The 22638-nt window shown below is 35.9% G+C and overlaps 3 protein-coding genes across 6 annotated transcripts; 1 reads left to right on the plus strand and 2 right to left on the minus strand.

Moving 5' to 3' along the window:
- Window positions 1–203: 203 nt before the first annotated feature.
- On the minus strand, window positions 204–9524 carry LOC111788848 (MLO-like protein 11). The gene is made up of 17 exons (XM_023669399.1): window positions 9054–9524; window positions 8331–8971; window positions 7573–7630; window positions 7210–7445; window positions 7008–7124; window positions 6017–6077; window positions 5083–5177; window positions 4801–4875; window positions 4449–4534; window positions 3597–3646; window positions 3398–3438; window positions 3136–3306; window positions 2977–3012; window positions 2646–2713; window positions 2475–2535; window positions 707–1717; window positions 204–428 (listed from the first exon to the last, which is right to left on the minus strand). The coding sequence occupies exons 2-16, from the start codon at window positions 8457–8459 to the stop codon at window positions 1346–1348; spliced, it is 1656 nt and encodes a 551-aa protein (XP_023525167.1). The 5' UTR covers window positions 8460–8971; window positions 9054–9524; the 3' UTR covers window positions 204–428; window positions 707–1345.
- A 2860-nt stretch (window positions 9525–12384) lies between these two features.
- LOC111788849 (ultraviolet-B receptor UVR8-like) lies at window positions 12385–17989 on the plus strand. Of its 4 annotated transcripts, none has more exons than XM_023669401.1 (7): window positions 12385–12401; window positions 13545–14234; window positions 14965–15177; window positions 15818–15928; window positions 16758–17126; window positions 17218–17325; window positions 17515–17989. In XM_023669401.1, exons 2-7 carry the CDS (start codon window positions 13896–13898, stop codon window positions 17851–17853), a joined length of 1479 nt encoding a protein of 492 aa, XP_023525169.1. In that variant the 5' UTR covers window positions 12385–12401; window positions 13545–13895; the 3' UTR covers window positions 17854–17989. The 4 variants fall into 4 exon arrangements, with proteins under 4 accessions (XP_023525169.1, XP_023525168.1, XP_023525172.1 ...); XM_023669400.1 differs by lacking the exon at window positions 12385–12401 and adding an exon at window positions 13052–13178; XM_023669404.1 differs by lacking the exon at window positions 12385–12401 and adding an exon at window positions 13052–13178 and having other exon boundaries at window positions 14968–15177.
- A 441-nt stretch (window positions 17990–18430) lies between these two features.
- LOC111788757 (CBS domain-containing protein CBSX5-like) lies at window positions 18431–20364 on the minus strand. The gene is made up of 2 exons (XM_023669242.1): window positions 19875–20364; window positions 18431–19523 (listed from the first exon to the last, which is right to left on the minus strand). Exons 1-2 carry the CDS (start codon window positions 20243–20245, stop codon window positions 18686–18688), a joined length of 1209 nt encoding a protein of 402 aa, XP_023525010.1. The 5' UTR covers window positions 20246–20364; the 3' UTR covers window positions 18431–18685.
- Window positions 20365–22638: the final 2274 nt, after the last annotated feature.

Here is a 22638-nt window from a genome sequence, read left to right on the forward strand (position 1 = left end):
AACGCATTTCCTCGTTCAAGTTTCATAAAATATTTTCGGCTAAACATGACTCAAGACTTGATTGTACATGTGACGACTGACTTGTTCGCCGGTTAGAACAAGTGTTGCACAATCACTTACCCACAGCCGTAACAGTGTGATTGTGATGAAGAACAAATGACCCTTTAATGTTCGAGATGGGTTTTTGTTTTTTGGTTGGATGGTTTTCAAACTAAAATCTTTTGTAATAATTGACATCATGTTGATCTAAGTTACATTGAGTAATCCTTGCACTTTGGGAAGGATCTTGCCTGATATTTCATGCAACAGTCTCAGGAACTAAGGCAATAACCTCACACAATGTTGGCCTCCGGACTCTTAGGCCGAACCAATGTCAATGCTTTTGTTGCTTTAGCATTCTCTCCTCCAAACTCAGCAAACTCCCTACCCTATAAAATGCAAAAGAACTCACTCTGAGAAGCACAGGAAAGTACTTGATTTCTTCCTGAAATGGTAGATTTCAAGAAAATGGCTGTCACAAAAGATAGTATCTTGGTTAGTCTCTTGATGTTGCTCTGCTTAAGCCACAGCTCCGCCAACCGAGTTCTCAAAGACAACGATTCTGAAAACGAATCAATAAATAACAGTGTATCTTTTGGACAAGAGTATGAACTTCACAATTTCATCCATGCTGAGCTAAATAATATAGTACCAGAAGGTAGCATACCGAAATTTAGATCGTACCGCGACTGCTGCAACCATGGCAACCATGGTGGAGGATATGTGTGTCCTCCAAACCACGCCTGTGGCAGAAACTCTGGTTGTCGACCCTATTACAGTTGTTCGCCGTGTCAATGGTGGAGATACCCGGTATTACCTCCGCCCTGTGGCTGCGCAGTCGGCAAGAGTTACTCTATGGTCCAAGAATCTATTCAAACGTCTGAAGCCGATCTAGATGGAAACGTTCCAGCAGTAGAGCCAGCAAATCATAACATAAAATTCAGTGGGGGAGCAAATCAGAACATGAAATCCAATGGTGGTCTGGTTTAGAGTTTGTACCTCAAAGAAATGTCTTCTTGCAGCTTTCAATAAAAGCTTCCTAATAAACATATGAAATATGGAATATCTGGGAACTCTCTTCTATTATTGTAGTCTATAACTTTCCTACATTGTCGGGAGAATATATTACAATACAAGCAGCTTCATGTCCTGTTTTCTACGAATACAAGCTCAGTATCCTATAAACAAATCTCTAGGCTCACATTTTGAACACTTTAATCTTGTCAATTATGTTTGTACTAACTTCTTTACTCAAGTTTATGCTAATTTATATGATATTTCTATAGCTCTGTTTACTAGCTACGTGCTATCTTCGTACCGGCATAGATGAGCTTCTTAAAGAGTTTTCGATATCGAAGTTTTGAGCGACAGGTGAAGAAAGGGACCGAGAGGGTTGAAGGCCGGTTTTTACCCCACGTGATGTATCATTAGCAACAGAGAGGGATGCATTCACTGGAGTAGGTGGCTGCAACTCGATTTCGGCATAGCCATTGACAACTTTGGGTGTATCAGGATTGTCGTCGTCCTCCAGTGACATCACGGTGCTTGTTTCTGTGTTGAATGTGGCATCATCAGTAAATATCCGGAGCCTTCTCTTCCTTCTAGCTGACTTACCCCACCCATGGATTGTTTCTCTTATCCTTTGTGGAATTAAGGCAGCCTTGTAGTTTGTTCCCATCTGCAAAAGAAACATAAAGGAAAGAGACAGCAAGTTAGAAACATAAAGCAAAAAAGGAATGAATATGTGAGATTCAACGTCGGTTGGGGAGGAGAATGAAACATTCTTTATAAGGATATGCCCGAGTGATGTGTCAGCAAGGAGGCTGAGCCCCGAAGGGGATGGACACGAGACTGTGTGCCAGCAAGGACGCTGGGCTCTGAAGGGAGGTGGATTGGAGGGTCCCACATCGATTGGAGAAGGGAATGAGTGCCAGCGAGGACGCAGAGTCCTGAAGAGGAGTGGATTGTGAGATCCCACATCGATTGGGGAGGAGAAAAAGGAAGAATTCTTTATAAGGACGTGGAAACCTCTCCCTAGCAGATGCATTTTAAAAACCTTGAGGGAAAGTCCAAAGAAGACAGTATTTGCTAGCGATAGGCTTGGACCGTTACAGAATCACAATCAAGGGAAAACCACAAATGGAAAACAATGGCCATTAGATAGTGTCACTAACGTTAATCCTCCAACGGACTACTAATAAGATAAAGTTCCACTAGAACTACTCTTGCCATTGCTTCTACACCCATTTTCCCTTACAAGAGCGGACTCGACTCAAATAGCAGCATCCCGTTTCTTTTCTACTACCTGAAGCTTCGATACATTTCAAGTTTTCGTGTATGCATATATGTTCATGATTCAGAAGATCTATCCAGGAAGAAACTCAAAGAACGACAGGAGCCCACCCGAAAAGAACTGATATTATGCCTTACAATACCTGAGTAACCAGTGCATACAAGGGCAAGGTACTATAACTGCAAAGAAACTGTCCAGCAAACCTACGAAAAAGATAAAGCAAAGCAAGTATTTTCAGGATACTTATCACACAACAGGCGACTAACATAGCTATGTATATAAGGTTATGACAGTCCCAATTAAAGATTCATACCCCAAGATCAGCCTTACATAGACAAGCAGATGATTACTAATGAAGCAAGAACTGTATCCAAATTGCCACTGTAGTCAAATTAAACAAGCTAATAATTATGAGAAGGAAAAAAGAATGCCTGGATTACCAAGAAAGGGAGAGAAAAATTCAATAAGTTTTTAAGGAAACTATATAATGTGAGCTCTTGTTCTGTCATTTTGTTGATGAACATCAGAATGTGTTGCTAATGCCACATTCTTCCTATTTCACTAGAATAAATCGGTGAAATACGAAAATTTCAAAGTGGCTTGGTTTCGATTTCCATGGAGATTAAAGAAGCCAGGACTCGTACCCAGAACCAGAAGAACGAAGCCAATTCAAAAGCATTCTGCAAGAAAATTAAGAGAAAAAGGGAAAAAAACTATGAATATAACAGATACATCTTGTTTATTCCGATGCAGAAGTAGATATCAACTTGAATTTGTAGGCAACATTGTTAATCAAGACATGCCTGGAAAAGAACAAAATGGATCAAGGACAACAGGAGTTCAGGCTTCTTAAACCAGAAAAGATCGTCACGAGGCCTCAGCTTTGCTCCAGAAACGAAGCCGGTTATACCAGCATTCTCCAATGTCAAAGTTGCAATAATATGCTGTAACTTTGTGCCTACTAAAAGAACAAGCTGTATATAAAATGAAAAGTAGCCAAAAGATCAGCTGACCATCAACTAGATACATGCTGCAGCTCTTGAGACAGAGAGACAGAGGACTCACAGTAACAGGAATAGTTGCTATCCAAAAGTATAGATTAGACCCTGAAAGATGGGAAAAGATATCAAAGCTTATAAGAACAAGCTAGTTGCAGTTTGAAAATTATGATTAAGGGACACGGTGAAGGACGACTGTCGTTCTCGGTAAATAAATAAATTGTTTAAACGAGAGCAAGAAATGCAGTGACGCAAACAGATGTTACCTTTCACGTTAAACAGGAGAAACGCAACAACAAATCCCCATAGTGGACCGCTGCAATAAAGTGAAAACAGGATTGGCTTCCTTAATTCCCACGAAGTAAGAAATTTAGCTACACTTGGGGATGAAACTTTAGAAATATTATCGCAGAAAACACATTTCTTTCAGTGGATTCTAAAAGTTAATTTCCTAAAAAAACATAGAAAAGCAAAAAAGAAGAGCATATCGGAACGACATTCTGGGCGGCTTCAAATTTGTCTTCAAAAGATTTTCTATTCCACTCAAAGGACAAAACCATTGAAATTAGCACAGAAAAATTGTAACAGCAAAAACCTTGTCCACTTTGGCCCGTTACGTATCGCTGTCAGTCTCATGGTTTTTAAAACGCGTCTACTAGGGAGAGGTTTCCACACCCTTATAAGAAATGTTCCGTTCCTTCTCCAACCAATGTGGGATCTCACAATCCACCCCCCTTGGGAGCCCAACGTCCTTGCTGGCACACCGCCGGTATCTGGCTTTGCTACCATTTATACCAGCCCAAACCCACCGCTAGCAAATATTATCCACTTTGGCTCGTTACGTATCGCCGTCAGCCTCACGATTTTTAAAACGCGTTTACTAGAGAGAGGTTTCCACACCCTTATAAGGAATGTTTCATTCCTCTCTCCAACCGAAGGGGGCCCTACAAAACGCAAATCCCAACAAAGAACGGAAGAGAGCTTCCTTCTTCTGACAATATATTACAAAGAGTAATAGCTGAGCCTAAACTCCTTTATTTTGATAGCAATGAATAGAAAAATAGAATTACGACATGCAACATAGATTCTAGACTTGAAGATGACAACACTTCAACTACCTCACACCAACTATCCTCTGGAATTCTTCTTCCATCGAACGAACCATGTAGCTATGGAAATCATATTTTGATGAGAGATTGTGATTCTGCAATGAATAAGATGCAGGAAAATCGTAAATACTGATAACTAAAAGATTATATTTTTTTATTGGTGAAGAAGCAGAGGGAGATTTGAAAATGCTACAGCTCTAAAATGTGCGCAAATGGTAAAGACATGAAAGAAAGTTAGCAATCCACACAAATAAGAACTGGCAACAGAGAGGAGATGAAAGAAGAAAGAAAGAAAATTATAACTGGATGGCAACAAATATAAGCCTAAAGAATTATAGAGCACTTAAACATATAAATGTACCATGATGAATCCTTTGCGAAGTGCAAGGTAGTCAGAACGAACAACAGAACGCCCAAATTGCCGAAAGAAACATGTCTACAGTTACCAATTAATCATTTCAAAGAAGGGTTAATGTCCATATGTATGTCAATAGAAGTATAATTTTAATAGAACACCACTAGTTTCAGTATAGTAGCCCTTTGCAGACAATACACTGTTGAAGTAAGTATCCAAAATGGTGGTGGGTGTATGAATATAGCAGTCATACGGCATTGTCTTAAAGAAAAGAAGTTAAATGCTTACCATCCAAATAAGAACACTCTTCCTGGTTAAAGGATTGGAGGTGTGATATTGTACAAAGGTAGATTGTCTCTGCATTATCTTTTTTCTCGTAGTATCTATAGCAGAGAAATAATCGTCATTTCACCAAAAGTAAAAATCCGAACCATCAAGAGAATACAAAAGGTGGTCATGCTAAATACCGTAGTATCAATTACAAAGTAACTAAAACACAAAAATGAACCCTTAGAACAGATAGGTGCTGTTCATGAACGTTCGTTGAGAACTCTCTGGTGTTGTTGATACTTTGCTACGAATATGAGGAAATAAGGACCAATAATTACTAAAATAATATAAGGACATTTATGCTGAAGGACAATAAAAATTAGATCCAAGCATACATTATCACTTAGAACTACAAGCTAGCTTATTAATAGATGCTCCTTTTTGCATGTTTTTGTCTCTGAACAATCTGAAACTTATGTGGCTGAGCAAGATGGTTTAGGGGAGCACAAATTGAAGTCCCTCAGAATAGATATGAATAAGGGATCCTTCAGAAGTTCAGATGTAATATATCATACACGTTTAAAATGATTCAGTTGGAGAGAAGAACGAAACATTCCTTATAAGGGTGTGAAAACCTCTCTCTAGTAGACGCGTTTTAAAAATCTACAAGGAAAGCCCAAAGAGGACAATATCTGCTAGCGGTGAGCTTTGGCTATTACAAAAAAGGACATGGTAGTGTTGTGGCCGTTGGATAAAAAGGTTTTTCGAGTGTATTTGAACTGAAATCTGATATGGTGGCTGGTGGTAGGGGCTAGGCAGGGTTGGAGATACCCTCCAAAGTTCTGGGTTTGAACTCCCAGATAGCTTGTGAACCCGTTTAGTGGCTAAGATAAGATAACATAAACTAGAGTTAAATGCTAAGAAGCACACGTAACATAATCATAGAGCTCACCACTGAATGAATCATGGTGGTCCATGTGAGCTTCATTTTCCCATACTCTCCAACTGTGGATCTGGTCAAATTATCAAATGTCAACCATCAGAATAAATATATCTTCTATAAACTTTTAAAGAATGCAGACATTTTATTTCATAATAGAGGAATAGTCAATGCCTCTAATTAAAAAACTAAATCTCACATTCAACACTGGCACAAATAGATATTGGATTGAATATCAGATAAATCGATTTCACTTTCATTTAATAAGAAGTAAAGTTAGGAATGTTCGATGCACGGCAAGCAAACTGTATCATGATGCAATTCACTTTACAAAGATAGTGTAACAGCCCAAGCCCACCACTAGCAAATATTGTCCTCTTTGGGCTTTTCCTTCCGGCCTTCCCCTCAAAGTATCCACTAGGGAGAGGTTTCCATACTCTTATAAGAAATGTTTCGTTCCCTTCTCCAACCGATGTGGAATCTCACAATCCACCCCCTGGGGGGCCCAACATCCTTGCTGGCACACCGCCCGGTGTCTGACTCTGATACCATTTGTAACAGCCCAATCCCACCGCTAGCAGATGTTATCCTCTTTGGGTTTTCCCTTCCGAACTTCCCCTCAAGGTTTTAAAATGCGTCAACTAGGGAGAGGTTTTCACACCCTTATAAGGAATGTTTCGTTCCCCTCTCCAACCAATGTGAGATCTCACAGATAGAAGTCAGAATGATCCATATTACGCTTAACCATCAAAAGAACAGCATTTCTATTGTTCTTCTCCCAAATCAACCCCAAATAAAAGATTCCGAAAGTAAAAAAAAAAAAAAAAAAAAACGGTTTAATCTCTATGATTTTAGAGAATGCAGCAAACTGCTTGAGGAAAAAAATCTATGATTGAAAGAAAGTAAATCAAACTATCCATAAAATCTGTTTGCAAAATTTTTTGTAAACTGATTAAGTTTTCATCAAGGTTTAATACAAAATGAGTATGAAAGAACATCTAACCTTCACAATTGCCAGCAACATTGTCAAGCAACTATAAAATATATGAGTTACTGCCATTATAAAGATAAAGCGATGCAATTGTTCGAGACCTTCATAAGATACAAATGGCTCATGACCCTGCAAAATGAGGAGATTTCAAAATTCAATGGACTATTGGGTGGAAGAAGAAACGGTTCGAGATTAAAAAAACACCATAACGTGCCTCTTTGCAAGTATTTTTGTTCACACTTAGCATCCTCCTATACAAATGTGGGAAAACAGACACCATATATAGCTTTCGCTTCTCAGATGAACTATTATCCTCATTTTGTTCATCAATCTCTGACTGGGTGCATGGAGTGAAAGAGGTATCATAAAACTTGGATGGAACGCAGATATTCGATATCACGCTAGACGTTGCTGTCAGAAGCAAAGAAATGAATCCAAGCAGCATTAACTCTGCAAAGCCAAAGAATTGCATTTATATGAGAAAAATGGAGATCTATTACTGAATTCAAATGAGAACCAGGCATCATCTGAAGCTATTCTTATTCCAAGTGATCGAGCAAATAAATAGGCCGGTTACCTTCTTTCATTTTCTCCACTGCCTCAAATAAAGGCTTTCTATGAGTTTTTCCCAGCCACTGAAAAAGTGAAAGTAACAAGCTCGTATCAAGATTAGGATAAAATCTGTAACAGTTCAAGCTTACCACTAGCAGATATTGCCCTCTTTTGGGCTTTCCCTTTCGGGCTCCCCTCAAGGTTTTTAAGACGCGTCTGCTAAGAAAATGTTTTCACACATTTGTAAGAAATACTTCGTTACAGTGGTATCAAAGCCACACACCACGGTGTGCCAATGAAGACGCTGGTTATCCCCATAAGAGTGTGGAAACCTCTCCTTAATATACGTGTTTTAAAACCTTGAGGGGAAGCCCGGAAGGGAAAGCTCAAAGTGGACAATATCTGCTAGCGGTGCGCTTGAGTTGTTACAAAAGAATCACGGAGAAAATGTCTGGAGTCTCTGAAATACTTCTTAGCCAGATTATGTATCTTCTCTAGAGTAGAATCACACATGTAAGCACAAAAGCATGCAGAAATTTCTTGAGTAGTACAAACCTTAACATCTTCAATATCCAAGAACAATGTAAAGATAAGCTGGCAAACACTCAGAGTCTAAAACATTTTCACAACAAAATCCAAGTTCCAGACATATTTCATATAGTACATGAATTTGCATAAACTAAAATAAGAACTCCAACCAAGTTAATCATGCTATTTTTGTCTAGTGAACAGGCCAGATTCTTTGTTTAAAGCATAACAATCAGGGTCCAGAAATATACTTACAGAGCTTAGCCTATGGATGGACCGCTCAACAAGCAATGAAACAGCCACAAAAATTGTCAATACAGAAGCAACAGACCATGTGGGCGTCAAAGCAAGAGATCGCCCCTCTGGGTCAGCATTTTCAGCCATTTCCAACAAATCTCAAACACTATCAGTATCAGCAGACTTCGCCAGTATCTTCCTGGCACTCCAGTTCGACAAACAAAACAGCTTATTTGATCCTGAAATCGATCCAACTGAAGAAAACTCCTGAAAGAACAAACTATCATGTTTTGAGAGCACAAGAAGAACCCATCGGTAAATGCTTTTAACTCGATCCGATGTACTCAACTTTGCCTGAGATCCCCTTCAAATCCCCTTCAAATCCCACTGACATTCCTAAAAAATATCAAGAAATCGCCTCTCAAAAGTCCCACTCAGCTGCTTTTTACTATACCTCTGGCAGAACAGATGCGAAAGATACAAATCCAAATCAAAGTGGCAGCTGATTCCAAAAATAAACAATATATAAATGTACAGCCATGGGGTTAGGAGGTTTATTAATAGACAAATGGCAACCCCATGTGCACAAACTTCTTGGGGTTGACAAAGCCGCAGCTTCCTAGTAGTGTTAACTCCCCATCAGAAAATGAAGCATCATCCTAAGAACAAAGCCAGTGAAATTTATGAAGAAAAGGAACCAAATAAGAAAGACCCAAATGACATAAATGCAAGAAAACTCACACACATGCCAGGAGAAATCTCATCAATGTGATTATGATTGTTTCTTTGGTTTCTTTTGCTTTTCACTTCCCATAACTCCGCGAATCGAGGAAGCAGTAAAATGTTGAAGAAATCCCTTGTTTCTTACAAAGTTCAAATGGGAACTTTTGTGAATTGGACGTGTTGAAAAGAACAGAGAAAAGGGAATACTGTAGAACACTATTGAAGTCCAATAATTAAGGAGGGGATTGAATGCGATGTGGATGTGATGGGGTTTGAGGGCCAACAGCTCTTTGCTTCCCCGTTTCTGCAACCATAAATTTGATGTTGCCATCGCCATGGCCGACTCCGCGTTTTGCCTTGGAAGCATCATGAATGAATTTGGGGTATCTTGTGCTTTGCTTACTTTGAAGACCATCGTCCACGTTTAATGGACCCCTTGCAGCTGCTTCATTCCTCACACTTTCGTTTGGAAGCATATTTTTCATTCAAGAACTGGATAGAATTTAAATCCACCCAATGAAAAATATATGAACAAAAATAATTTAATATCGATGTTATGGGTAGGATTCAACAAGGTTGCATGTGCAATCCTTTGAAATTAAGCTACCAATTGTGATTGTGATTATGAGAGTGATATAAGAAGCCATTAAGCTTGGCTAAGGTGGTTCATACATTCCATCAAAAAGTTATCATATTAGACGTCATTCAGCATTGTCGAGGCTGCAATGAATGCAAGAAAATGTCTAGGAGCGTCGATACGATACAATGAATCTAGATTTTGAATATTAGTGCAAATCGTATGAAAGTTTTGTTGGAAGACTCGTATCTTAGATTTGCTTCGTATCAAATATGTTTAATCTTAAGATTCTCGGTGAATAAGACGTTTAAGAAAGAGCACCTTGTTGGTTCAATCATATAAGTGGTAATCATTGAATCTAGGTAGGATCTTTGAAGTCTAAGCTCATCCACGCCCCATCTCACTCATGTTGCGTCTCTCATCTCTAGATCACTTAACTCTTTTTTCGCGTAAAATGTTCTTAAAGTGACTTTTTCTTCCCAATTTTTTCCAATTACACAAGAAGTTCGTCACACATCTGCATGTGTTCACCACACGCCTTCCTCCTTCCGCCGCATGCACATGAACCCCACGCGCAGGTCAACTCCTTCTTCGTGTACTTCCTGCGTTTTCCAGATTTTTTCATTAATACCCGACATGTCCCTCGTATAGAAATTCAAGGTATAGTTGTTATTTTCACGCGATTTCTTCTTTAATATTGTAGATCTCACTTCCACAAACCTAACAAACTAAATTTCAACTACATTCGTACGAGACTAAAGCATAAAGTCAAGATTCTCATGGGTTTGTTATCTTCCAAGCTCAAGCTCCTTCCCAAATCAACACCTCATCCTCATCATTTGGTTCTTATGAACATAAATCGTGCATCCATCATCTATGCCCACGCTCGAATCCTTTTGTATTTTAACTCGAGCTCGAGCTCAAGCATACAAAATACAAAATACAAAATATATNTATATATATATATATATTACCAAAAAAAAAAAAATTATCTTTGACTTTTATACTGGGTCAACATCTCAATTTCTTTCAAAAACGAATTAATTATATATATTTTTTTTTACTATACACATCCATTACTAATAAACAAAATAAAATGATTAATATTATAATATATAGTTAGGTAACATATAGTCCCTTAAAAACTAAGATCTAAACAGACATTTTATTCTTAAAAAAATTAAACAAACAAACAACCAACCAACAACCAACTTTATGTTTTTCCCTTGGATTGTTGGCAATTTTATGTCCACAATCACAATCATTAAACTTCCATGTACACAACCACAGCCTCGAGATTAGTTAATAAAATTCAACCCAAATTCCTAAATTCTTACGTACCACGTAAATAATATCTTTAGATTTTAAAAATATACGATTGAGCTTTCTAATGTTTTGTTAATATCCTTCGACTTTTAAAAAAGTTTTTAAAAAAATACGTTCATCGTTGTCGTGTTTAAAAAATATTTAAAAAATATTCATGAACCTAACCCTAAGAGAAAAAGAAGCAATTTTGTCCGCATATTAATAATAAATTAAAAGAAAAAATTAAAAAGATTGGGGTATTTTTTAAATTAAATTTTAGTAAAAGTATTTTTTTTAATTTAAGAACATTTTTAGATTTTAGCAAGTTAAAAATTATTGCTGTAAAAGTACTTATTATACAAATTTTAATGATATATATATATATATATATATTTATTGATTTAGCTTATATTTAATGAATAAAAATGATTCAAAAGTCTCAAAGCATTAAATATATTAGTGATTTTATTCCATTTGAATAATAATAATAATAATAAATACCTTATTCATTATCAAACTCATAGTCTAGTTTATTAAATAAGATATCAATTATTATTGTAACAGTCGATTATTAAATTCTTCATTTCATACTCTCATATAAATCAAATGTATATGAATAATAAAGGGATAATAAATTTGAAAGGAAAATGGTTTATTTAGGGCTCGAGAGATGGAATAGATAGGGCCCCACAAATTTTGAATCCACGGTTGAAAAATTTGCAGGAAAGGGAACAATGAACGATAAAAAAAAAAAAAAAAGTATCATGTAAACCGAACATAGAAAAATAGTGTACTCTCGACCATTCTACACGCTACCTAACAAAAGCGTTGCTTTCTAATCTAGTGGACGTTGAATCTGCTACCTTATTAACTAAGGAAGTAAATGCAACTATTACATAAAACTCTGTCTACTGCACAACTATTTTACATAATAAATAATAAAAAAAATAAATGTTTTATTCACTAAATATGTAATTATCTTCTTTAATTATTTATTCGAAATAAAATTAAAAAAGAATTGTGTAGTCCGCTAAAGAGAAAAATTATGAAAATTTTAATTTTTTTTAGAAAAAAAATTACAAATATTTTTATTAATTTAATGAAATTGATAGCAAAAGGGGGAAAAAAAATATTATTGAGAGAGAGAAAAGAGAGTCGGAAGCATATTCTCTCTCAAAATTGAACTTTCGGCGTATTGAAGCCAAACTTCCTACTCTCTCCAGAAATCGAGGAGGATTTTGCAGTTTCTTCTAAAAGTCAGAGCTCAAGGATCTCAATCCGCGGTTTTTTTTTTTTTTTTTTTTACCTATTCTCATTTTGTTTTGTCCAACTGATTCATATATACTCTGTCAGCGTAGTGTTTTTCGTTCTGATTGTTCTTAGTGTGCGTCTACTTTCTGAGGTTGGCGTAGAACAAGATCTGAGTTGTCATGAAATCGATTATAATGCGTAATGTCTGACGAAAAACCGGAGGATCTTGTTTGGTATGTTGTATAATTTTCACCGAAATTATACTAGTTTATTTGTTGCTGAAGGCCCAAATTCCCTCTATAATCTTCGATTCTGTGGTCGAGGAATTTACTTTTGTTCAAATGTGTGAATGGAAGTACGAAATTTGAGGTTCTTTTTGGGAATCATTATTCGGATTTTCAATTTGGACTTGTTGGTGAGCTGATAGCGGAATTTGACTCTTTCTTATCAATTTCTGAAAGTGCGAGCTTCTTTTAGGGAACGAAGGACTTTCATATGGTGTTTCGGGTGAAAGTTGTTCCTTAGTTTTGAGATGAGATTAACAAAGACACGGATGTTAGGTCCAACTCCAAAATTATGATTAATAGTTGTGGATTTTGCATAGGCGTCCTCGTGGGATAATGGTTTTTTGCGGATTATTCTTTATTTTTTCAGACATGTCTAAATCCTTTCATCTTTGTTGTGAAATTCCCTTACTTGAAATGAAAAATCAGAATATGTTATTCGAGAGAGTTCTTGAAGTCCAATTTCTTATTCTTTCTACTTCGCTTGCTGTTAATTCATCTCTCTCTCTAACGCGAGACTCCAATTTCGTTTCCAATACACTTCTCTCTCTCATTGCCGTTCCATTTGTCATGGAAGTAATTTATTCTTAACTTTTTCTGCAGAAAAACTAGTGACCGGCACTTAAAAGCTTCGTAATCATCACTCTTGCCTCCTCTCTCTCTCTTTCTGGCGGCTAACTAACATTTCCTCTCACCCCTCTCATTTTTCATTGAAGTTATTTAATTGTAAGTTTTCTGCAGAAAAGTAAGTGACCGGCACTGANCCCCCCCCCCCCCCCCTTGATTCCTGTGTAATCCTCAATCTCTTGCATGCTTGGTCGCCTTCCAGACATTGCAATCATGAAGCCTCATTTCTCATCTTTATCAACACCATCGTTCGTTTTCAAATTCATCCCTGTTATTTTTGTTAGTAACATTGGTTGTCTGAATCAATTAATCATACTCGTCTCATCTGATTTTAAGCACGAACCAACTTTGACCTTTGCGTCTACTTGAAACCTTTTTAGTGCTCTTGAGATGATATTTTGTCATTATCTTTGAGGTAATTTACTGCATTCTAATTGTTTCTACTGTTTTTATTGATTTTTGCAGGAAAAAAAAATTGCATTTCTTCCAATTTTGAATAACTTGTGCGGGTGTCATTTGTCCCATCTGATGATTTGTTTCCAATCCTTGTACCCATTAAGGCTGAAATTCTTTTCAGGAACACTCTTTTTGTACTGTATTTCCCATATTTTCCTCCCTTCTGATGTGTTCTTTATTTGTTGCTTTAATTGCTTGAGATTTCGCCTAAAAATTTGACAACGCTTACGTGTTGGCTATAATTGGTTACATCTATCAGCGCCTCTGTTTTCAGCTGGGAGTCAGTTTTAACTGTATTTCAGTGGGATTCTTATTTGAAATTTCATTCAAGCTTGGAAAGTCAGAAATTTGACTGAAAGTATGGCTAAATGGCTTCATTCAACCTCATTTGCGGACTTGCCTTCACATTTAATTTTCGAAGTTCTAACCTCTGGCCGGCTTAGTGCTCGTGATCTTGTTTGCTTGGAATTGACTTGCAAGATGTTTGGAGGAAGCCATGAGTTGTACCCCCTCAAGTTTCGATCATTAGTTGATTTTGCAGCATTTCAATTATGTATATCACACAGCATTTATTCCAGAATGGGAGGGGATTCCCAGAAACAACTCTTTGATCGCTGTCAAGGGAAGTGGAAACGGGTTTTTAGGTTCTTGCAATTGGTGGAAAAATCTTCCAACATTGTTGAGACCTCAGAAGGCAATGTATTATTTCTTCTAGAACTATTGCTTTTCTTTTTAGTTAAATTACTGTACTTGTGAATGTGCCTGGATTTTGCATACTTAAAATATCTAGCTATTTATTGGGCTTTGAAATTTCGTTGGATGGAAATTGGATTTTAAAATTGAATTTGTACATATCTGAGAAATATAGTTGATGTTAGGTTTTGCACTTTACAAGAAAGTAACGTGATTCATAGTTTATAGTTTGCCTCTCAAGGTTGGCCTTCTTGGTTATTCTTTCGTCATCAATATTTTTTAATTTGCTGGTTTTCCATGTGGCTACATTTGATGCCTTTTGATCAAGATCGCAAAACATAAAGTAATATAGAGGTTTGGCCCCTGATTTAGTTAAAATGTTAATAGTTGTGAATATTTCTTCTTGTTTTTTTTTTTTTTTTTTAAATAGAGTGCATAACTTGTTGATGAGACAATAAATGGGTTTTACCTAGATATGACCATACTTGTTACTAAGTATTACATGTAGAGTTTGCATTGTTCTATTGAACGAGCATAGTAGCTAACAGTGTCTTTTACAGTCATAGGTAATGCTCCTCTACTCAACCTGTAAGATGTAAAAAAAAAAAAATTAAAATTAAAAAAATTAAAAAAATTAAAAAATCTCGTGTCGAAGATATGATTTTGATTGTTTGCTGTCGATTATACTTTTTATTTGTGGTAGAGAATTTGAAGTTATTTCCTATTTATTTTATAGCAGATGCAGATTGCAACTGGAAGATATCATACATTACTGATTAGCAAAGCATCAGTATACTCATGTGGTTCCAGCTTATGTGGTGTTCTTGGCCATGGCGCTGAGACCACACAATGTGTATCATTTACTCGAATTAACTTTCCACCTTCTGTATATGTTGAACAAGTTTCTGCTTCTCACAATCATGCTGCTTTTGTCACACAGTCAGGACAGGTAAACAATTGAATCTTATGTTGGATTTGATCTATATTATAATACGTACTATGTTTGAACTGTTATGTACTGTTATTGGTTCTCCTTGATACAGATTTTGTACCTCACAACGGGTTCCCTCTCTCTCTCTCTCTGCTTTTTATATACGGATATATTTTTAATATCTTTTGATCTCAAATAGACCACGCACTTAGCTGTCTAAATTTCTCTACAGATTTGGTCAGTGAATTAGATGGTTGATGTTTATGATTTCCTGTATCATAGAATTTTTTAGTCTTATTGCTATCTTGATCCTAATTGAGCTCTTAGTTGGAATTATTAGAAGTACCATGTTGGAAATTGCAGCTGATTTTGAAGACTCTTTGTCTTCCAAAATTCTAAATCGTAATAAACCTTAAAATTCTGTGTCAATCTTCATGATTTGCTCGGATTTGTGGACTTAGTTTTAATGATTCTAATTATACTCCATGTTACATACCTACATGCCTAGTGTATGAAAGCAACCGGTACTAGCAGATCACTGTTACTAGATTTTTTTGCAATAGTTATTTGTCACTCATTGGCACTGTAGTACATGGTTTCATGGATGTCACTCTCAATTACGGTCTTTGATAATCCTATGGCTTGTCTTCATCAATAGGTTTTCACGTGTGGAGATAATTCATCATTTTGTTGTGGACACAGAGATACAAGCTTTCAAATCTTTAGACCTAGACTTGTTGAAGGATTAAGTGGAATTCCATGCAAGCAGGTAAAATGCTTAAAATCTCTGTTTTAGTCCCATATGTATCTTCCATGATTTGTTTGAATTTCACATTTAATTGCAACGTCATAATACAGATTGACATGGCTAGCAAGAAATGTTTTTTCCTTGGAATAAACCTTTCCTTGTGGTTTATTTTTATTAATATCCATGTACTAGAGTATTTTTATTTATGTGTGTTATAATTGATGTGATTGCACGTATGTATATGATAAATGCAAGTGACAGTCATTTTTTGGGGGTTGAGATCCCAAAAATTTCAAACAAAAAACTAGCCTGACTTTTCATCAACCAAATTATCCCACCAGCCCTCTGATGTTTGAAGAAATCTGGGATATTAGAGTTGTATGTTTTCAAATCCCAGTGGGATTAGGTCTTAAAGAGAATTCACTTCAAGACGAATGGCAGAATAATCAGAGGGGTTCTAGGATCTCTGATGGCTCTAGATTTTTTTTTTTTTTTTTTAATAAGAAACAATTTCATTGATGGATGAAATTATGAAAGGAAAAAATTTCCTTTGATGGCTCTGAAAGTGAAAGCAGGAAAGAAGATGAGAGAATGACAGCAAAAGATGAACATTCTAAGAGAATTACGGGCTGAAGTTAGAATTGGATTGTAGTTAACAAGTGGACAATTGCGTGCCTTCATATACCTGTATTTTTTTTTTAATGGAAACACATTTCATTCATGGAATAAAATATTACAGAAGAGGGGGATTTCAACCCCCTAGAATCCTCCATAAGCATGTATTCATGCTGGTTATTGTTCTTAAAACTGATAGACTACTTGTTGATTATGGCATGTAAATTTTCTTCAGGTCTCTGTGGGACATAACTTTTCAGTCTTTTTAACAAGACAAGGCCATGTCTATACGTGCGGAACAAACACATATGGTCAGCTTGGCCATGGTGATACATTAGAGAAATCTACTCCAAAGGTTGTCGAACGGCTTGTGGAAATTGGATCTGTAATTCAGATCTCCGCTGGTCCAAGCTACGTATTGGCCGTAGTTAATGATGGGAGATTATACTCTTTTGGGTCAGGGTCAAATTTCTGCCTTGGCCATGGGGAGCAGCACAACGAGTTCCAGCCTCGAGTTCTCCAGACATTTAGATTAAAGGATATTCATATTGTTTCGGTCTCTGCTGGGGACGAGCATGCAGTGGCATTAGATTCTAATGGATTTGTTAGTTCCCAAACTCAAGATCAGCATAGTAACCTGATTAACATCCTAGGATATAGTTTATGACATCTATTTTGTTGATTTCTCATTGCAGGTATATACTTGGGGAAAAGGCTACTGTGGTGCACTGGGCCATGGAGATGAGATTGACAAGACTATTCCTCAACCCTTGAACAGCCTTAAGAACCACCTTGCCGTACAGGTATCGACGATGTTCACCGAACTAAATCTGGATAGCTTTCTTGTGTGATTCTTAATTGCATTTTTAGTCTCTGATGCTGAAGTAAGCTCATAGCACAGGCTCGAAACATTTGATGTCACATATCTTGCATCATCTAGATAAGATCGTGTTATTTACGATTTGTTTGATAACGCTTTTGTTTCGTTCCAGGTATGTGCAAGAAAGAGGAAAACTTTTGTGTTGGTTGACACTGGTATTGTTTATGGCTTTGGATGGATGGGATTTGGCAGCCTTGGATTTCCAGACAGAGGAGTATCTGACAAAGTCTTGAGCCCTCGAAGCCTCGACTGCTTACGAGCTCACTGCGTGTCTCGAATCAGCACCGGCCTGTATCACACCGTCGTAGTAACTGACAAAGGAAGACTCTTCGGATTCGGAGATAACGAACGAGCACAATTGGGACTTGAATCTCTGAGAGGCTGCCTTGAACCCACTGAAATCTTTGTCCAAGATTTGGATGATGAGAGTGCTGCTTCAGAATCTGGGTAATTAACCTACTTGTTATCATCCACTTTATAAACTTATAACTTTATGTTTGATATTAACATTTCACAATCTCCATTGTCAATTCATTCATCATTGTAACGGTTTTGCATTACTCTGTGAAACATTCTATTTTCGTTCAGCTTTTTACTGCTTTTCTTACTAAAGTATCTTAGTCTGATTAATCCAATTAAAAATAATAAGCAAAATTATATTGTTCAACCAACTTAATATTTTCAAATTTAAATTTCATTATTATAACATTGTTTTCATTACTATAATATAATTATAAATAAATAATTAAGATGGCGACGACTCGAGTTGGAGATGGAGTCGAAGAATATAATCTTGGTCCCTGACTCTTTTCATTTTTAGTCTTCTAAACAAAGATTATCCACCTCATTTGCGACCCCACGAAATTAAATGAAGACGACAGTCGAGTAATATTCAAATGACTGGTGAGGTGTAAACCCATATGTGGAAAAGGGCTACTTTTTGTTTTCTTTTATTCAGTTTTGCAATACTCAAGGTTTGCTTGAATTAATTAATCATGGTAGCTCATCATTCTTAAAGGCATAAAGTATGGTCAAAAGTGATCGCATAGAAATCTCCATTTCTGCACTCTCTGTTGCAAAGCTTCTTTAACACAAGATGCCTGAAACATGAAGATCCCAAAAGTTTATAGACAAACAAAACAACACAAATAACACAAACCCAATTGTCTCAACTTGGCCACACAGCTTTGGACTTTTCAGTTTTTATTCTAGACAATGTAGGAGAAGGAGAAGGGGAAGGGGATACAAAAATTCTAAGCCAAATGGCTTGAAACTCTGTCTGTCTACTCACTTGTCTCTAAATGTTCTCTGAAAACTTTTAACATATCAAGGAATGTGACGATTCCGATCAAACTGCAGTCGTCTTCGATAACCCAGACGTAGTTCACACGGTGCGCGATTGCCTGGATGATAACAGCTATCAGGGAGCTCCTTGGATGACAAACAATGGCCTCGGAACGACGAGTGATTCGTGCCGAGTAGCTTGATGATCTTCTGTACTTTCTTGAGCTCGGAGATGGGGAGAACTCCTCATCAGAAGATGAAGAAGTGAAAGATGGAGATCCAATTGAGGATGGTGAATTAGTGAATTCTTGCAGCATTCCTTCCAAGTTGTTCTCTTTCAGCCTAGCCTTCACTACCTTAACAAGATCCTCTGGAGGCCCTCCACAGTCAATGTAGGCCATCAGATCTCCAGAAGACAATGTCATAATCGCAGCTGCAACAGCCTTGTCACACCTGGCAAGGGTAAAGGGTGAGATCTCACCAATCAGAATTCCATCGGCGTCGACGACTGCTACCGAGGTTTGATTGGCAATGCAGCGGGATATGGCTCCAATGGCAGAGGAGGCAGGGGAGTGGTAGTTTACTGATAAGGGATTGGTGCAGATGATGCCAAGGTTGTCAAGGGAGAGGGCAGCAATGGGGGAAAAATGGCCAATTGAGCTGAGGAGATATCTGATTATATCTTCCTGAGTCAGCCAGCAGAATTCACGGCCGCCATAGATGGCATTTGTGGGGGTTTTAAGCTGCTTTCTTCTTGAATTGCTTCCTAGCTTTGCCTTGATTGGGACTACAAGATTTTGAGCACCTTGGAGAACCAGATCAATGGCATCTAACAAGCTGGAATATCAACACAGAGACTTCAGTTATCTTCATCTAACAAGCTGGAATATTCTCTTTGCAAGTTCAGAATCATATAAAGTCTGAGAGTAAAAGTAGAAGAGCTAAGGAAAGAAACAAACATTTCAAAGCTGAGTTTGAAAAAAAAGTTCTGTAACGCTCATTTCAGATCAGTAACTGACAAAACTTCAGAAACCTAATTGAAGAATATCAATATCAAACTCAAACTGAAACATCAATAAAACGCAGCCATTAACAATCATTCAGAAACGAACTAATTAAAGAATAAATTGAAACAATCCTAAGAAAGGAAAAATATAGATCCAAATTTCATCAGATTCATTTCTATACCTAGCAGACGGCTCCAAATGCATCACGATTCCAGGAATTTGTGGCAAAATCTCAGAGATAGGAGCACACAATGCAGCCGAAGGCGACAACAAATTCTCGTCCCTACAAAGATAGCAAATCACATCCACCATACACAGCTTCCCCACGCATCGGCAGCACTCAAACTCACCACCGTCAGCACTACCATCAACATCACCGCCACCGCAACCGTTCTTCGTCAAACGGCAGTCCCAAACGCTGACGAAGTAACCGTCGGAGAATTTGAGAGCAGTCAAGGCGTCGGCGACAGTTGCGGACAAAGACAACAGCCTCAGCGCTGGCTTGCCGAGACAGAGATCAGAAACGTCATGCGAAAACAAGCTCACTGCCATACAAAAGCTAAAAGGGAGGAGGAACGGTTATCGGAGAGGAAAGGAGGTCGTCAGAATCCGGCAACGGCGGAAGATCGGAGAAATGGGAGAAGATGGAGAAGATGAAGAATAAAAGAAAGCGATGAATTCAATATTTATAATGAGAGAGCTTCAATGGAAACTGAAAAAGGTGTAATGAGATGTACGGTACTCAAAAGGGTACCCAAAAAAAACAACATAAACTGGGGCCCACTGCTACCTTTTTCCATTTCTTTAATGAATATTATAATTTGGGTTCAAGGGTATAAATGGAAGAGGTCTTTTTTTTTTAATATAATAATTTAAACTTTCAAAAAATATTCTTTATACTTTAATTAAATTATTAAAACATGTTATAAAATCGAAAATAAAAAATAAAAAATGACACTTAGACCTACATTTTAATGATTATTCGAACCAACGCCTATTTCTCGTTCTCGCTGGGGAGCTAAAACGAACTGCTTACTATCTACTGGACTGAATCTTCAACCAGCTGACTTATTCGAACCAAAAGATAGCAGCTTCAAACTTAGTTTATCACGAGTAACTTCGCTGCTTGATCGATAGGGAGGAGCATCTAAAAATTTATAGTAAAAATGACAACGTACTTTAACGGGTAACTATCGATTTTAAGTTTTCTAATTTTTACACTGAGCTTTGTAACCCTTTTGTAAGAAATGTTATTTTATAATATAATCATGATTAAAAAAAGATATGTCTCCTCTTCTAAGTTATAATAATAATAATAAATTATTAATTTTTTTTTTTTAAAAAAGCTGAATTAACAAAATATATATATATATATATATATATATATATATATATATAATAAATAAATCATAAATTTTGCATTTAATCTAAAAAATATTAATTTATACGTTTTAAAAAAATACTCAAAAATATTAATTTATAGGTTTAAAAAAAATAATTAAGTTTTAAAAATTACATTAAAATGTTTTATCTTAATTTATAAGATGGACGATTTTCGTTTATAGATTAAGGTTAAAAATATATTAATATTATTAAAACATTTAAAATTTTAAAGTATTTTTTTTAAATATTATTAAAGATTCAATGATTTTTGAAATAAAATATTAATGTTTTTTTTTTTTTTTTTTTTTTTTTTGCAACTAAATATTTTTAAAAAAATTGAAAATATTTTTTTAGACTAAATACGTGATAATTTTATAATTTAATTGTTTTTGATGCATCAGAAAATAATTAAAAAATATATTAGTTAGAAAGATCGGATAGTGTGGGTTCCACCACGTGGGATTCGGAAAGTGACCGACACAGGTCTATCAAATTTGAAAGTTTCCGCAGCTGTACGTACCAATGTAATAACGACGTCGTACTATCCTATATTAATCTATGTATAATTAATCTTTTTTAGAAAAAAAAAAAAAAAATACATTTATATAATTTTTAAAAACTAGGTTAGGTTGATAATAATTTATTTTTGTTTTAAAAATTTAAATCCATTTTTAGTTTTTAAGTTTTTTTTATTCCGTTATCTATTTTAAAAATCTAAATAAAAAAATTTAAAACTAGAAAAATATTTAAAACGTATTTTTATTTTTGAAATTTATTATGAATTCAGTTTTTTATTTTAAGATATTTATAAAAATCATAATAAATAATTAAAAAAATGATGAGAAAATAAACACAAAATTTTAAATAAAAATAAAAATAAAAATAAATTTGGATTAGGATTCAAAATCTATATTCCACATTCGATAACAAAGTTCGTTTAACTTAAGAGTTCTTATAATTGAACCACCAAAAAGGAAGGTACACCGGGTTCACATAAGTAGTGATTTTCAATTTTTTAAAGTTTTTTTAGTCACTATTTATTTTCAAAATCGTTATCATTCAGATATAATCCCAGATCATTTATATACTCCTCCGTCCTCATTTACTCAATTATTTAACAAATTTTGGAATAGAAATCAATCGTGGGTCTCGTTCTATTCTCGAATTAGTAATCCTTAAAAAGGCACTCAATTCCATTCTATTGATTATTAAGTGGGTTGGTAGTCAATCTCGTTCTCAATCATTATTAATCGAGACCCACACAATTTGTTTTTGTTTGATTAACTTAATAAAAATGTCATTAATTTTTTTTTTATGAATTTTCAAAAGTATTAATAATATCTTTGAACTTTTAAAAAAAATTAAAATATATCATTAAGCACGACAAAAAAAAAAACGCGAAAGAACGAGAAATTGTTGAGTTTTACATGTTTTGAAAACAATTTTTATGTTTTTAAATTATAAAAATCTTGTTGTTAAGTAATTACTCTAGTCTGTATGTTTGCTCAAAGTCAGGTATGTAATATTCGACGTTAGTTAGGGAGGAGAACAAAACACCATTC

Source organism: Cucurbita pepo, chromosome LG02, assembly GCF_002806865.2.
Source record: "Cucurbita pepo subsp. pepo cultivar mu-cu-16 chromosome LG02, ASM280686v2, whole genome shotgun sequence".
NCBI lineage: Eukaryota > Viridiplantae > Streptophyta > Magnoliopsida > Cucurbitales > Cucurbitaceae > Cucurbita > Cucurbita pepo.

Excerpts from the sequence above, each read along its gene's own strand:
- LOC111788848 (XM_023669399.1), bottom strand. The coding sequence starts at position 8,459 with ATGGCTGAAAATGCTGACCCAGAGGGGCGATCTCTTGCTTTGACGCCC. Across the intron at positions 6,078-7,007 it reads TGTTGCTGGCAATTGTGAAG|ATCCACAGTTGGAGAGTATG; the intron begins GTTAGATGTTCT and ends TAATTTGACCAG. Across the intron at positions 3,647-4,448 it reads CAGAGGATAGTTGGTGTGAG|CGGTCCACTATGGGGATTTG; the intron begins GTAGTTGAAGTG and ends ACTTTATTGCAG.
- LOC111788757 (XM_023669242.1), bottom strand. The coding sequence starts at position 20,245 with ATGGCAGTGAGCTTGTTTTCGCATGACGTTTCTGATCTCTGTCTCGGC. Across the intron at positions 19,524-19,874 it reads CATTTGGAGCCGTCTGCTAG|CTTGTTAGATGCCATTGATC; the intron begins GTATAGAAATGA and ends TTGATATTCCAG.
- LOC111788849 (XM_023669401.1), top strand. The coding sequence starts at position 13,896 with ATGGCTAAATGGCTTCATTCAACCTCATTTGCGGACTTGCCTTCACAT. Across the intron at positions 15,929-16,757 it reads GTGGAATTCCATGCAAGCAG|GTCTCTGTGGGACATAACTT; the intron begins GTAAAATGCTTA and ends AATTTTCTTCAG. Across the intron at positions 17,326-17,514 it reads AGAACCACCTTGCCGTACAG|GTATGTGCAAGAAAGAGGAA; the intron begins GTATCGACGATG and ends GTTTCGTTCCAG.